General features: G+C 38.7%; 4 protein-coding genes and 1 pseudogene across 8 annotated transcripts; 2 read left to right on the top strand and 3 right to left on the bottom strand.

Moving 5' to 3' along the window:
- Positions 1 to 170: 170 nt before the first annotated feature.
- M151.1 lies at positions 171 to 2,733 on the bottom strand (the record flags this gene model as incomplete). 4 transcript variants are annotated; one of them, NM_001373694.1, is made up of 15 exons in its annotated part: positions 356 to 372; positions 419 to 556; positions 605 to 706; positions 754 to 906; positions 952 to 1,011; positions 1,060 to 1,131; positions 1,174 to 1,215; positions 1,266 to 1,340; positions 1,390 to 1,443; positions 1,491 to 1,628; positions 1,674 to 1,844; positions 1,894 to 2,028; positions 2,083 to 2,292; positions 2,528 to 2,638; positions 2,688 to 2,730. In NM_001373694.1, 15 exons carry the CDS (start codon positions 2,728 to 2,730, stop codon positions 356 to 358), a joined length of 1,521 nt encoding a protein of 506 aa, NP_001360468.1. The 4 variants fall into 4 exon arrangements, with proteins under 4 accessions (NP_001360467.1, NP_001360468.1, NP_001360469.1 ...); NM_001373695.1 differs by lacking the exon at positions 952 to 1,011; NM_001373696.1 differs by lacking the exon at positions 2,083 to 2,292.
- A 1,199-nt stretch (positions 2,734 to 3,932) lies between these two features.
- On the top strand, positions 3,933 to 4,597 carry M151.10 (DUF3828 domain-containing protein; the record flags this gene model as incomplete). The annotated part of the gene is made up of 2 exons (NM_001368582.3): positions 3,933 to 4,170; positions 4,332 to 4,597. 2 exons carry the CDS (start codon positions 3,933 to 3,935, stop codon positions 4,535 to 4,537), a joined length of 444 nt encoding a protein of 147 aa, NP_001355418.1. The 3' UTR covers positions 4,538 to 4,597.
- A 294-nt stretch (positions 4,598 to 4,891) lies between these two features.
- Positions 4,892 to 6,425, top strand: fbxb-31 (F-box associated domain-containing protein). The gene is made up of 2 exons (NM_062200.6): positions 4,892 to 5,045; positions 5,516 to 6,425. Exons 1-2 carry the CDS (start codon positions 4,969 to 4,971, stop codon positions 6,333 to 6,335), a joined length of 897 nt encoding a protein of 298 aa, NP_494601.2. The 5' UTR covers positions 4,892 to 4,968; the 3' UTR covers positions 6,336 to 6,425.
- Positions 6,426 to 8,205: 1,780 nt separating this feature from the next.
- On the bottom strand, positions 8,206 to 13,120 carry M151.2 (TMF_TATA_bd domain-containing protein). The gene is made up of 8 exons (NM_001356829.2): positions 13,062 to 13,120; positions 12,300 to 12,452; positions 11,474 to 12,247; positions 11,057 to 11,425; positions 10,846 to 11,004; positions 10,680 to 10,795; positions 10,356 to 10,584; positions 8,206 to 9,159 (listed from the first exon to the last, which is right to left on the bottom strand). Exons 1-7 carry the CDS (start codon positions 13,093 to 13,095, stop codon positions 10,441 to 10,443), a joined length of 1,749 nt encoding a protein of 582 aa, NP_001343659.1. The 5' UTR covers positions 13,096 to 13,120; the 3' UTR covers positions 8,206 to 9,159; positions 10,356 to 10,440.
- A 249-nt stretch (positions 13,121 to 13,369) lies between these two features.
- Positions 13,370 to 14,935, bottom strand: M151.9 (annotated as a pseudogene). Its single transcript has 6 exons — positions 14,503 to 14,935; positions 14,292 to 14,450; positions 13,978 to 14,241; positions 13,771 to 13,929; positions 13,613 to 13,699; positions 13,370 to 13,557 (listed from the first exon to the last, which is right to left on the bottom strand). Coding segments are annotated over exons 1-6 (1,290 nt in total).
- Between the last annotated feature and the right edge of the window lie 174 nt (positions 14,936 to 15,109).

The raw sequence follows: 15,109 nt of genomic DNA, 5'->3' as shown, positions 1-15,109 counted from the left end.
CGGCGCATGGCATAACGCAACTTTGATGCAGTTTTTTTTGCAACTTCTCAAAAAGATTAATCAAAAGCAAGTTCCTTTTTAAAAAGTAAAAATATTTATTTATATTTCTGGATTGTTTTGTTAACAAAAGAACTTTGACACAAAGGTGGGAAAAGGGGTTTTTGTAATAATGGGAAGGGCGCTGTAAAAAAATGGGGGAAGGAAATCGGGTGGATAAATTTGAACTTTGATAAGTGAAATTAAAAGAGTATAAATTTTGGAAAAAGTGGGAATAATTATAGCACTGGTAACATCGAAAATAAAACCATTAGGAATGTGGTTACTGGAGACAAGATAAACTTGGAAGGGCGTCAAGCTAGACGAGAAGATCGTCTGAAAATTTGAACAACTTTTTTAGAACTATTCCTCACACGGTTACCCTTCTTTTTCCATTCTTCGCAGGTCAGAGTCTGAACAAGTTTCAAGGCCTCTAAGCTCTTCTGAAGTTTCCGCAGTTGGGTAAGCTTCTCACTCCACGCTTTTCGCTCGTTTCTTGAAAGATCTTCCCAGTACATCCCTGAAATATGTAAGTTTCCATAAATTTTTTCACATTGCTACGCCTTACCTCTAGTTTTCTCCAACTTGTAGAGTTCCTGAGCTCTTGTGGCTCTGCGAACTCTTTGTGGAGTTGTCTGAGAACCCTCTGTGAAAAGCCAGCGAGAAAGATCTGGAAACCAAAAAAACATATATTTTAAAATTGATTTGACAACTTGCCTATTCCAAACTGCTCAAGGCACAGAAGCTCCTCGGAATGGTGATTTTTCCACATTTTGTAGAGCTGGCGGGCTCCAGTCTTGGCGACCGTTGACGGAAAGTAGTGAAGGGGGCCTGAGCTCTCGGTTGGAGCAGCGATTGGGATGGAAATATCTGAAAATTTTAGGATCGTGAAGTAAGAAAAGCTGAGCCACGAACCGGAGCAATCCATGAGCTCATTGTCTCTAGGAGTGCTCGGATCAACTTGGACAGGAAGTTCTGAAGTCCACATTAAAATTATTAGAATCTAAATTTACAAAGATTCACCTTTTTTTATCGACTTCGCGTCTCTTTGGGGATCTTGAAGGAAGTTAACGCAGCTTTTGATTCCAATGATTTCTAAAAATTTAAGAATCAAAAAAATCGATTTCTAAAGTTTACCTATGTCTTTTTGTTTCAGTTGGCTTCTCAGCTGCCGGTTCTCTGAAAAAATCGATATTTAACAAGGTGCTACGCAAATCAATATGATCTACCATTGACGATGAGCTTGATCTCCTTATCTTTTTCTACTGTGAGACTGCTGATGTTGTTGCTCAGTTTCTCCATTTCTGAAATCTCAATATATACACTAGCACAGTGAAATAATATGTAACTTACCTTGCTCTAGCTGAAGACAACGAGTTTTCCAGTAGCTCTCGAGAGAAGCTGGCTCTGAAATTTTTAAAGAAGTTACTCCAATAGCCTGATAAAGAACTCACCGGTCAGTTGTCCATGGCTTGATGTTTTGTAGCTGGAGCTTGAAGTTGAAGCACCAGATGCTCCACTGTGCTCTACTGATGCCGAAGTTCTGACCACGACTTTTCCTTCAATTGACAAATCCCACTGCCGATTGACACCTGAAATTTAATTTTAAATAAATTAAACCGCTCCGACTGCCTCACCAAAAGAGTTCCGGGTCTGTCCCCGACGTTTGGAATAGTTCTGAAACTCTTCGGTTCCAAAAACTTTGATGAAGCCCATTTTTTCTTCAGCCTTCTGATATTGTGCCAACTTTACAGATGCTTGATTCCATCGACTTTTTTGTGGAAGTGATCGATTATTCCATGCTTTATCTGAAATTTAATATTTCTTATTTCCTACTGTAATTTCTATAGTGCATACCGTGTTTGAGCTGATCCTTGGCACCAAAAACCATACGGCGATAGCGGAACAAGCTGTATCCATCCTTGGGCACCGATCGAACTGCTTGGGGAGTTCTTTGCTCGCCCAGAGGGTTGAACAGAAGATTTGGCACATCTGAAGAAATAATGAGATATGTTTATTGGTGATAAAGGTATTAAAATTGCTAACCAAACTTTCTAAACATCTCTGAAAAAGCATGATCCTCCTGCCAGATCTTCCACTGTTCAACGGCCTCTTTATGAGTGGAGTATGTTGGAAGAGCTGGCGGAGCTGTAGGAGCAGTGTGCTGAGGCATTTGTGCTGTGTGGAAGGTTTTGTTACATCCCGGAGGAGCATAGGTATGCGGATGATCAGCATGATGATCTGGATGTTGGGGAACTGAAACTCAAAGACAAATTCATTCGAGCGTCAGAAGGCGTCAGCGGGGGTCAACGGGCGTCGAATGGCGTTAGCAGGCGATAGCAGGCGATAGTAGGCGATAGTAGGCGACAGCAGGCGATAGCAGGCAATAGTAGGCAATAGCAGGCGATAGTAGGCGCTAGCAGGCGATAGTAGGCGATAGCAGGCTTCAGCCGGCAATTTAAAACGTCCTTATTCGAAACCCCCCTCTTACCTCCTGCTGATTGAATCTGGAATTCCATTGATTCGTATCTTGCTTCAATATTCATTCCAAAGTGGAAAATTTGTTGCTGGTCAGTGGTAAAGTTGGGATACTGGAAATGATCTGAAATAGTTAGGTGAGTATTGATTTTTATCTCTGAAATGACAGTTACCTCCGTCGTGATAGCCAAAATCTCCACTGAAAGGATGGTCCATTCCCTAAAGAAATAAAGATGGTAGGAAAATCTGAGACAAAAGCAAGCAAAACATAGAAAAAGAAAGGAGAACTGACACACAGTCGTCAGGAAAATGAAGGGGAGGGATGCATATGTTTCTACACTAAAAGCTTTCCGGGAGACTGTGAGAGATACGCGTCGCGCCTGTGGGCTGCGAGGCCCCCATGATTTGGAAATGACAATCTGTCCTGCCGTGAGTCATGATTAGGGCCTGTGCATATTTTCTGTAAAATGTGGGTAGTGAATCATGGTCTTAATGGGGTCATAAGACAAAATGTGTGTATTTTTTGCAAGCTGCTAAATTTGAGGGAGAATTGATTTACAAAAAAATCATAGAGGAATATTTAAACATTCGAAAGCCTTATTGAAAAACGAATAGAAATAAAAATATTAAAGGTGGAGTAGTGCTCGTCGGGAAATTGTTAAAAGCTACTCCTTTGGTCCCAAAATGACCAAACATCATGATAAAACTGTTCAAAAAAATTTTGAAATTTTTTTTATTTACTGTCAAAAAGTGACAATTACTCAGTTTTTGCCACTCATAATTTTGGAAGTCGACCAAGAAAAAAATATTTTTCAACATTTGTTATGTTTTAATTTTGTATTAAAACGTTGTAATGGACGAAACATGCGACATTTCTTAAAATTTTCAAAATTTTGGCAATTTGCCAAAACGGTGTATTGCATTAAAACTTTATTGAGAAACAACTTTTAAATAAATTATATGCATTGAGGTACAGGTAACAAAGAAGGACATCGTTGCAATCAATCAATGCTGATACTGATAGAGAGATAGCTCCCCTTAGTTGCACTATAAACGACGGTCGCAGTCGTTCCATCGGGCTTCTTCAGTTTGAATCCGTTCGTTTCCGATGCAATGTAATCAATGATACCATCACAGATGATACTTTTGACAAAACGATTTTTATCAGATCGCCAAAAACTCATAACACTATTTTGAAGACATAGGTTTGAGCCTCTGAGCCAATGTTTCAGCAAGAGATTTAGAAAAGAGTTTCAGACAATAGTGGAGAATGATTGTCTGGAAAAGGTCAGTTTTAGCCAACCAAAAAATATTTTCATTTTCCCATTCCCATCTAACAGTTTTCAAAAAAGATAACTCGATTAGGGTTCTCTGCTAGAAAAGACGGCGGTATTGCTGAAATCCTCACATTTCACTCGATGAGGCCATTCAGTTGTCTTGTGCTATTCTTTTTCATTTTTGCAGTTCACTGCCAAATAGTGACAAGAGTCATTCTCTTCAAAAACGCCAATCAACCGGATCGGACTGAAGAGCTCGTGAAAGCGTACCTCGCAAAGTTGCAAAGAGCCATCGATTCCAGAGATCCATTTGAAATCGGTAGCTGTCTAAAGAACGGAATGATTTTTGCCGGCTGCAGAAACAAGTTTTTGGACAATTGTAAGTTTAACTTTAATTTTAAAAAACCCTTGCTGGGCGCATTCTAACCGCTAATTTTCTAATTATTTCAAATATAATCGAAATGCTGTTTACAAGATTTTAGCCACATGAAACCAGTATAAAAGTATTTTCTCACATCAAAATTGTTTTGTATTTTTCAGTGGGTATAATCAAAGCACTCACGAGACTCCCCGTTGAAAACCAAGTTGAAATCTCCATTGATCACTTTTGGACGGACGAAGAGGGAATTTTGTTCAATGTGAAAATCACTGGAGTGAAATCCAAGCCCATGAAAGTTCATATGACTTTGACTAAAGATGCGACACTGGCGATGTTTGCTCTAGAACATGACTGCGACCGTAATTAATTTGGTTGTTTTCTTGAAAACTTTACTGTGTTATTTGAAATAAAAATACGATTCTTACAATGCAAACAAGTTAACGTAGATTGAAACATCAAAACGGGTCAAACCACCCCCGGTCCAAGCAGTTACCTACTGAGCCAGGGAGGATGATCTATAAGCGAGCAGATGGTTTTTCGAATAAGAGGGTATGCACACCTGAAAAATAAATCAAATCGATATTTTTCAAAATTTGCGCGTCTGTAAATGGGGAAAACGCGCTGAAATTATTGATTGAATGTGGTTTTGAACATACAGTCTTATTCGAGAAACCATCTGCTCGCTGCTCATAGATTGACCTTTTCCAGACAATCACGCTCCATTATTGTCTGAAACTCTTTTCTCTCTTCCACTCGATCTGCTCGAGGACGTCTCATTTTTCTCAATTCTCAATCGGCATGACTGCTCTCCCTTTTTCTTGTCTTCCGGATTCTGCACTTCGAAAGACTCTGGCACAGATGCGCTTAGTGGAACAGTGAGTTTTTCTTTTCCCCCATGATTTTTAAATGGAAGTTCTTCAAAATAAGTTACCGTATTTCCTATATTAGTATTGCACCCCATTGTTCAACTTAGACATATTATATCTCAGTTATCGTTTGTTCTATTAAAAAATTGCCAACTAACAAATTATTTGTCAGTTCTTTTTCTATCATTTTGAAAGTTGAGTTGTAGGGTGCCATATTAATAGAAGAAATATTATACAATACTTATTTTTCCCTTTTAAAAGCAACCTCAAAATCTATGACTATAACTGAGAATTGTTTGAAGTAAACTCTTTGATTTTACATGTACAAACTTTACTTTTTCAGAGAAGATAAAATATAAAATTTTCGAAAACAAACCGTAAAAATGACCACATTTTTAGCTCATCAGGCTCTGAAGTTACGTCTGAAGTTACGTCTAGAATACTTTTTAACTTTCTAATCTCAATATTTTTATTTTCAGATTATCTCTATCAGTTCTCTCAAAAAATATGAAGCAACTCATCACAATGCAGAAAAGAGCCCCGAATCTTGTTCACATAAACGTGATGCAAACAACTTCGTTGACGCTGAGAACAGGATCAATTCCAGACGTTAATTTTGGTTTTGGACCTCATCAATCGACACTGAAAGTAGAAATGAAGAAATCCACAAGAAGTAAAATTGAGTCTACAGAGTTAAATGTTCCGGGATTTACAATGAAAAAATGGATCGAGCATATCATTGATGTGTTCTCTCGCAAGGTGCAGTTAAATATACAAGATGCACAAGGGAGAAGTATTGCTGAAGTTTATGAACTTCTAAAACAAATCAATATTGTCACATTGCACAGTGAATTGTTTGAAATTCCAAGTCACTTTATGAAAATGTTTCCTTCGATAGAAACACTTGGTGTTTTCACAGAGTCAATGCCTGCCTCTATCTATATTCGAAATTTGAAAATGGTGCGAGGAAGCAACGTGACTCTTAACAATCTAATAACTTCAAATTGCTCACAGTTTTTTCTAGAGAATTCACAATTTTCGAGCAAAGATCTAAATTTCTTTCTGAAGCATTGGCTCAGGGGCTCAAACCCATATCTTTTAAATATCGTTATGCTGTTTTCGGAGGCTAATGAAAATCGTTTGGTCGAAGCTATCATTTTTGACGGTATCATTGATTACATTGAATCGAGATCGGATGGAAGTATGAAACAGTTCACAGTAGAGAAGCACGATGGAACAAAAGCGACCGTTGTTTATTGTGCAACCAGTGGGCGCTTTTTCAGAATTGAAATTGATTGAGTGCAATGATGTCCTTCTTTCAATGCTCGTTGGATATTGATTCAATAATTTATGAAATAGTTTTCCTCAATAAAGTTTCAATCAAAACAAACTTTTCTTATATTGTTAATAGACACAATTTGCTTCAAACTGACTTAGCCGCAAATTCGAACGAAAAGAAATTGCGATAAACTTGTTAAAAGTTGCGGTGGGCGGGCGGAGTTACTTGCGGGACACATTTTTCATTATCTCCTTTCGGAATCTTCTCTCTTTGGCATTTTCCTTTTTTTTTTAATTCTTTCTTTTTGGTACGATCTCACCCCAACTTTGAACGAAACAACTGACTTTTCTTTCATGTTTTTCTTTTCTTGAAAGCAAACCTAATTCGTTACATAAGAAACTTAACCATTGATCAAGCTATGGACTCATAGCTACGTCGTAAAGTTAGAGGCCATTCTCATTTTGACGACGTTTTGGCACGCTGGAATTTTTACGTCTGGAAGCTTTAAAACGGAGGTATATCTCAGTTCATTGGGAAGATAATGGCACAATTTTTTTATATGAAAAATTAAAAAGTTGTGAAAAACATCATGCTAGCATTAGCAAAACATTTTTCGCTTCGTGACTATGATGCTGAGTTAAACGTGTGACTTCGCAATTTTCCAATTTAGCTTCTTTTAATTATTAGGGTGATAAATAAGTTTTGTCGTTTTTTTTCAATTTTGATTTTTTCTTGGATATTTTTTTTGTGGATATATAGAAGACAGTTAGTAATGATAAGCCTATCACTATCAGCCACATCGGGCACCGTTAAGATTATTTCCAACTCCATTCCCTGGCAATCGAAAAAAAAAATTTCCGAATTTTGTCATTTCTTAGGGAAATCAAACACTTAATACACCTAGAAACAATGAACCATCAGTTGAATACGTTTTTGTAATAACATCCTCATACATAGCGTATTAATAAAGCAATAGCAGTTGAAAGTGACGAAAATGCTTGCAAAAATGACTTTTTTTAACTTTGAACGGCGCTAACTCTTGAAACGTGAAAGAAATAAAAAATTGATCAACTACAAAATTAACAAACATTTCAAGCGCTACAATGCATCAGTTGATGACTTTGTTGCATCTTTTGTCTTTACTGAGTTAGAGTCAGTTGAAGCACACTATGTCGAAATTTTGATAAAGCCATTTTTTTTTCAATTTTTCATGTAAAAATACAATAACTGAATAATTGTACACACTTCACTAATTGCTCGTTTTTAATATCTTATATCCCCAAAACGATATGAAGCAAAATGACGTTTATATATCCACAAAAAGTATCTAACATAAGAAAAAATCAAAATTGAGAAGAACGCCAAAACTTATTTATCACCCCAATATCATCGTGAAAATGACAACGTGACTGATTATGCTAAAAATAATATTCTCCGGTTAGGAGTACCCTAAAATTATTTTGAGAATTTTTAGATCTGAAGAGCAAATAATTTTTGAGATTCTTATTATATTCCGATTCATATCTGATTGGGAGTAAAACATGAGCTGTTAAACTATTTTTTTAAAATCTTATCATATTTTATAGGGACGAGAAGTAGTTCCCATAAATATGACCCACCCACCCAATAATTGTTAATTTTTGATAGTCTGGTTTAATTTTATACGAATTTTCTTGTGATTCTAGTTTAAGAAAGTGACTTTTGAATTTCTTGGTTTCTTGTTATTTTCTTAAATTTTTTTCAGTTTATTTTAAATAAGTATTCTTATTGCTTGTTTCTCGTCAAAAAAATTCTTGCGCTCACGGTTTGTAGATATAAAGCAGTTCTAGATTACCAAAAGTAAAACGCTGGAAATTCGAGTTTTTTGTAGAATTCGTGGTACCCAAAAAATTAAAATATAATAATAATTTATTGCAATTTTTGCAAGATTTATTGCAAGTTTTCTTGCATTTTTTGGAATTATTGCAAGAAAGATTGATACATAGAAACATGAAACAAAGATGATGCAGTGGACGAGAGATTGATAGAAACATGAAACAAAGATGATGCAGTGGACGAGATTAATTATTGGGAAAGTACTACATTCACGACAATCTGTCTTAACTGGTCATATATATACATTCTCGCCTTCTTGTTATCAGCTTCTCGATTTACTGTCACGAGCACATCCGTGTCATTTACTTGACTGGCGGTTATGTCCAACCCTCTGAGTAACTCGGAACAATTGAGTGATTTTAGGAAAAAAGTTGCTCTCTCCATTTTAAGCAAGCCTTTTGTCCAACCATGCAAAACAACATTAAGTTCCTGTGCCGTCAAATCAGTGTTCATGATGATTATCTTCGAATTGCTCAGGAATATTTCGTTCAGTTTCCCGACTTCTTCAAACACTATTTCATCAACGTTCTGCCACATGAGAGATTTCGTAACATTGTTATCTCCATTTTTTATAATTAATGACACTCGACGTGTGTTATCACACTCAAAAGGTGTGAAGCATGTTCTGTGCTACAGTTCTCAAGCCTCAGTGTATTTATTGGAATATTTTTAAATCCGTCGCTTAGAAGAGTCAAATGTCCCAATTCATCGTTTGTCCTATCGATTTTCACAATACTAATTGAACATTGATGAAAGATTGTCAGTATAGCTTCCAGTATTGTTTGCAGTCGATAACCATCATTAACTGTTGGGCAGCTGTTGTTGAAAAAGAACGACGCTGGATTATCGTTTTCTTTGTGGATGCAGATTTCAATACGGCCATTGCTCCGGATGACAATTTTTTGAATGTGTAGCAGCATTGAAGATATGCTTGATGCGATACCCTTTGAAGTAGTCGATATTTCGATCCTGAAAAGAAGATTTCTAGTTAAAAAAAATGATTATGAACTCCAAGTGTGTTCTTTCCACGGCGGCCGACAATTTCTGGGTTTCGCCACTCACTATAGAATTCTATGATTAGTATAGCAAGTGGCAAAACTCGGAAATTGTCGGCCGCCGTGGAAACCTACCCCAAACCGGACGCATGTGCGTCCGGTCGTGTCAAAATCGGACGACCGGACGCCGATTTGTACAACCCTATGGAAAACCATAAATACTTGTATTTAACACGTATTTTCAAAGCGATTAACATGCGCAAAACCTAATGGGGTTATTCAAATAGTGTCGGAAAATTAAAAAGTGTAGAAAAATTACGTCACAACCTTATTCAAGTATATAAAAACATGTATTTAAATACATTTTGCTACATTACTTGAATAACCCCATAATGCAAAAAATGTATATAAATAGTACTCTTAATAATAAATTAAATTTCTAGTACTTTTGAGAATTACAGTTGTCTATTGCTTCAAAGTCACGCATGGTGTATAGCTTCTGTGATTATCAAGTGCGCTGCTCACACATTAAAAGATAAGATTCTCAACCATCATAGTTCATTTTATGTAGTTTCAAAAAAATCTAATCACACCAAATGCCCTAAAGGAGCTACTCTTTTCAGAAAGATGATTTTGTTTCGTTTGAAATACAATGTAAAAACTCAATAAAAGTTTGAAAATTGGGTTCTAAAAATAGTCGTTCGTCAAGAGTTCTTCAAACAATAATTTACAAAATACTGCAAAACTACACGAAGATATTGTTGTTTTTTGCCACCTAACTGTGTCCAACTAGATCTAAATGTTTACATACTTGTTTCTTTATTTTTTATGCAAAATTGGAATTTGTGACAACTTTAAAAACCTTTTTTTTTAACTCTTAATGTATTTTTCCATTGTATTCTGAACCTCACTTATTTAACAAAGTATGAAGCTTTAAAAAAGTTAAACTGGGCGGAAGCCTGAAAATAGTTTCTACGAAAGATCATGGTTAACAACAGAAATTCCCACAATTTCAAATCAATCTATGTATGTGCAACGAGAAAAGTTATGAATTTTGGCCCGGGCTTTTTATCTTCTTAATAAAACAATCATTATTGAATTTCGGGCGTCACGACGCATATAAGTAAGGAAAAATTGAAGATGCTGATAATGAGAATAAACGAAACTTACAAGTCTTGAATAGCCATTTGACGGAAGCTTCTGAAGAGAGCTTTCTTCGGAAGTCGTAACAATGGAATTTGTTTCAATGACTCGGCTAAGTGATTTTCCTTGGTAACCCCATTGAGAGCAGAAGCCGTTGGAAGCTGCAACACATTGTCCAGCTGCCCGTGAGACTCGGGTGCGGTGCTCGTTGAGGTGTCCGAGTTGAAGCTTGTGGAGAATGTGGCTGAGCGGCAATCTGAAAATTGAAATGTAAAATTCTGAAGAAAATACACTGAGCTTCTCGTTTTTCCGTTCAAGTCGAGCGATTTTCGAGTTGGAGGCCGACAGCACCTTCGACTTTTGCGCGAACTTGTCTACCAGAATTTTGTCATCCTTCTGTTCAAGTTTGCTCTTGAGAAATGCGAGCTCCAATTTCATCGCTGAATTCTCAGCTGCAAGTTGCTCATCTGAAAATAATCAAACTTTAAGATAATGTCCATGGTCTCAAATATGTTACAGCTTTTTGGGGCAGACTTGAGCAAGGCTCGAGCTGGCTCTGGCTGCTCGAGTTCCAACGGCGGTGGAGCACTGTTTTGTGGGGATTCGGGAAGCTTCTTGCTATCAGAGTCTGATGGAGATCCTTGTTGCTCTGGCTCAACAGATGTTTGAGGAGGTTCTGAAAAATTAATATATGTTGTAAGAAGCAGAAGATTTAAGGAAAGACTCACGATAATCATTTACTCCGACGTCGATTATCTCATCTTCTACATGTTCAAGCTTGACCTTCACTGAATCCTGAGTGAGGCTTCTGGTTCTCATGATGTGCTTCGATACGGACTCTGTGATGCTTGGTGCTTGACAGATCATCGGATCCAGTTCAAGTGGTGGAATCATTGCGGGATCCGAAAGATGTCTGGTGAATGCTCCGAGAAGAATCGAGTTCAGTTGGTCCTGGCTTAACGGTGGTGGTCCTTGGAGCATCCCCTCGAGACCGTAAAGCGATCCTGGAGCGTTGAGCAGGCTGGAAACCAGAGGAGCAGTGGAAGCGTGGTCGGGGATGTCCATCGGAACGAACGGCGGTAGTCCCATCGGGAGTTCTGAAAATTGCTAAATTTGGTTTCGCCGAATATCTAACAAAAACTTACGAGCATCAAGCTTTTCCCTGATATCTTGGACGATTCGTCTGCACTTCTCCTCTTCGGTGGCCAATTTTTGTTCGAGCTCTTCGACTTCCGCATCATGTTTCGCTCTTCTCTCTTGAGCAGCAACTTGATGTTCTTTAATAGTGGCGTTTCGTTTTTTCACTTCCACTTCCAGCGCCTTGATTTCTTTTTTGTGACGTTTCTTAGTGTCGTCTTCAAACTGATCCATGCGGAGCTTGTGAGCATTCTCTTGTGTTGTAAGTTTTGTGGTCTTTTCATCAAGCGCTTTCAAAGCTTGTTGCAGTTTTTCTTGGAGCACCTGAGCCTCTTGAACGGCTCCTGTGGCCCTTGAATTCTCAGAGGCCACTCTATTCTTCAGTTCCTTGTTTTCAAGATTCATTCTCTGCAGTTCCTCGGTGAGCTTCTTCAATTCCATTTTTTCACGTTCTGAATTTTGCTTCTCTGCTGCTAGAGCTTCTTTCGCGTCTTCAATCTCTTTCTTATGCTCCTTCTCAACCGTCTGAAGCTTCGCTTGGAGCTCAGCAACGGCTGTAGTTGCTTCTGTGGCTCTTGCTGCTGCTGATTTCAGACTTTTCTGCAGCTCGTCCTTTGCTTTTTTGGCATCATTGGTTTGCTCCTGGAGCTGAGTTTTGAGCGCCTCAGCATTATTCTCCAATTCCTTGAGTTTGTCGTCCTTTTTCCTTCCTTGCTCCGCGAGCTTCTCAATTTGTTCTTCCTGTGCTGCTGCACTTTGTTTCGCTGCTTCGTCGGTTCTCTCTGAAAAAATGTATGAATTATTTTCTAAAAAAAAACTATAAAATATACTTACGAAGCAGACGCTGGCACTCTGCCGATGAGGCTTGTCTCAAATTCCCACGGGTACCAGAATGCCAGAATTCGCCAGAGGCGAGGGATGGGAGCTCGGCATTGACTGGAGAGTGCTGAGATCCTACAGGTACTGGAATTCGAGCTTCCTCTTGATCTGCAACAATTGAAAATAATTATCAAAATTTATATTAAAATTCCTCTCAGCACTAGTTTCTCTCACAATCAGTGATAGGTAGCAGTGACCGACATTTTACGGGTTCAAATATATTGAATCGGCCCGTAAGATGTCGGCCGCTGTTTATCTCGTTTTCGAAAGAAATCCTGAATCAACCAACTCAAAAGCTTCTTACCACTTGGAGCTTGGGCAGAGTTGGTGGAGCTCGTAGTGAGCGGTGACAGTTGAGCTGAGGAAACAATTTTTTTACTAATTTCAAACCTTTACAATTAAAAAATCAACGCCATTTCCTAAAATTTTCAGAACAGAACATTTAAATGAGAAAACTTTCACGGTTGTAAAATTTGAAAAAAGTAAATTCTATCTAAGAAGGTAAGAGACCCTACTTAAACCCTAAATTTGTACTACAATAATCCTGTAGTATCTCTACAGTAACCCTACAGTAGTCCCACTCTAGACTTATATTGACGCTATAATAATAATTCTACAGAAGCTCAAAACTACAGTAATCTACTCAGCAGTATCTCCACAGTATGACTGCAGTAACCCTGAATATATACATGAATAATACAACAAAAAATTTCTCACCGTCTTGAACTTCGTTGGGGTTATTGGAGCTCATAGTGGTAGTCTCGAGAAGTTTCACTGAAATTTGAAAAAAAACCATTAAAAAAATTAACGAATCTAGCTTACAACCGCACACACAGAAAACAAAATGGTGACGGAAAACCAATCAGTGAAAGAAGAGAAGTAATTGAAACTTGTAATAACTTTTACAAATAATTAATTTATTGCAGTTTATATTATAAAACAAATGTAACGGATAAAACAGATATGGCGGGGGCTGGGAGATCACATTGGAGATCAGTTGAGAAGAGAATGAACCGGCTCAGTAGTTACGGTGGATCTGAAACATAGTCTTCTCTAGCTGTCAAAAAATATAGGTCAAAACATACATAAAGCTTGCTGTGAGCCTCCAAAATCATATCATAGGTGGGGACGATGGCTCTTCCTCGTTTGGCTCGGCTGGCTCCGCGTCCTCTTCCGCCGCCTCCTCTAGATCTTTTCGGGCTCTTACGGGCTTCTGAAAACTTGAGAGTTTAGAAATTTTGAATTCAAATGAATTAGCCAACACATACCGAGTTCAACTTTTTCTGGGAAGAACTTTCGGAGATCCGGTGTACACTGGAGGTGTCCGAATTCTTTGGGAGTGTGGCTGGGTGATTCTGAAAAAAAAAAGGCTGAGACTATAAAAAGCTTATCCAAATTAGGCTCAATGCTTTCAGGGTGGACTTACTCTGCGCATCTCCAGCGAACCCAGTCCCATGGAGCATCCCATTGAGAGCTGAAGCCGTTGGGAGCTGCAGATCATGAGCCAGCTGCCCGTGAGGCTCCGGCGTGATGCTCGTTGAGGTGTCCGAGTTGAAGCTTGTGGAGCATCAGGCTGAGCGGCAGTCTGAAAGTTGAAATGTGAAATTTCGAAAAAATAACTAAATGTTCTCACTGAGCTTCTCGTTTTTCCGTTCAAGTCGAGCGATGTTCGAGTTGGAGGCAGCCAGTTCCTTCGATTTTTGCGCGAACTTGTCCTCAAGATCATTCAGCTTAGCTCTCAAGTCCTGTTTGATAGCAATGTTCGCATCCCACTCCTCTCTGAGAATCACATTTTCTGCTACAACCACCAGAATTTTGTCATCCTTCTGCTCAAGTTCTCTCTTGAGAAATGCGAGCTCCAATTTCATTGCTGAATTCTCCGCTGTAAGCTGCTCATCTGAAAATAATCAAACTTTAAGATAATGCCCATGATCTCAAATATCTTACAGCTTTTTGGGGCAGACTTGAGCAAGGCTCTAGCTGGCTCTGGCTGCTCGAGTTCCAAAGGTGGTGGAGCACTGTTTTGTGGCGACTCGGGAAGCTTCTTGCTATTAGAGTCCGACAAAGATCCTTGTTGCTCGGGCTCAACGGATGTTTGAGGAGGTTCTGAAAAATTAATATATTTTGGAAGCAGCAGAAACTTCAAGGATAGACTCACGATAATCATTTACTCCGACGTCGATTATCTCATCTTCTACATGTTCAAGCTTGACCTTCACTGAATCCTGAGTGAGGCTTCTGGTTCTCATTATGTGCTTCGATACGGGCTTGGTGATGCTTGCTGCTTGACAGATCATCGGATCCAAATCGGCTAGTGGAATCATTGCGGGATCCGAAAGATGTCTGGTAAACGCTCCGAGAAGAATCGAGTTCAGTTGGTCCTGGCTCAACGGTGGTGGTCCTTGGAGCAGCCCCTCGGGACCATAAAGTGATCCTGGAGCGTTGAGCAGGCTGGAGACTAGCGGAACAGTCGAAGCGTGGTCGGGGATGTCCATCGGAACGAACGGCGGCAGTCTCATCGGGAGTGGTTGGAGCATTGGATTGAGGCCATTTAAATGGGAGAAGTCCTGGAGGAGAAAGTCCTGATTCATCCTAGATTTGAGAGGGAGGGAGTCTGTGTCTACAAATTGTGTCTATTTTTGCAAGCTGATAAATTTGAGGGAAAATTGATTTACAAAAAAATCACAGAGGAACAATTAAACATTTGCTTTGTTATGACCGATTGGGAGATTATAAAAAAGAAAACATTTGAAAAATTAATAAAG

Source organism: Caenorhabditis elegans, chromosome II (genome assembly GCF_000002985.6).
Source record: "Caenorhabditis elegans chromosome II".
NCBI classification, from domain to species: Eukaryota; Metazoa; Nematoda; class Chromadorea; order Rhabditida; family Rhabditidae; genus Caenorhabditis; species Caenorhabditis elegans.
The sequence above is the reverse complement of the archived record's forward strand: the minus strand, read 5'-3'. Positions and strand labels throughout refer to the sequence as shown.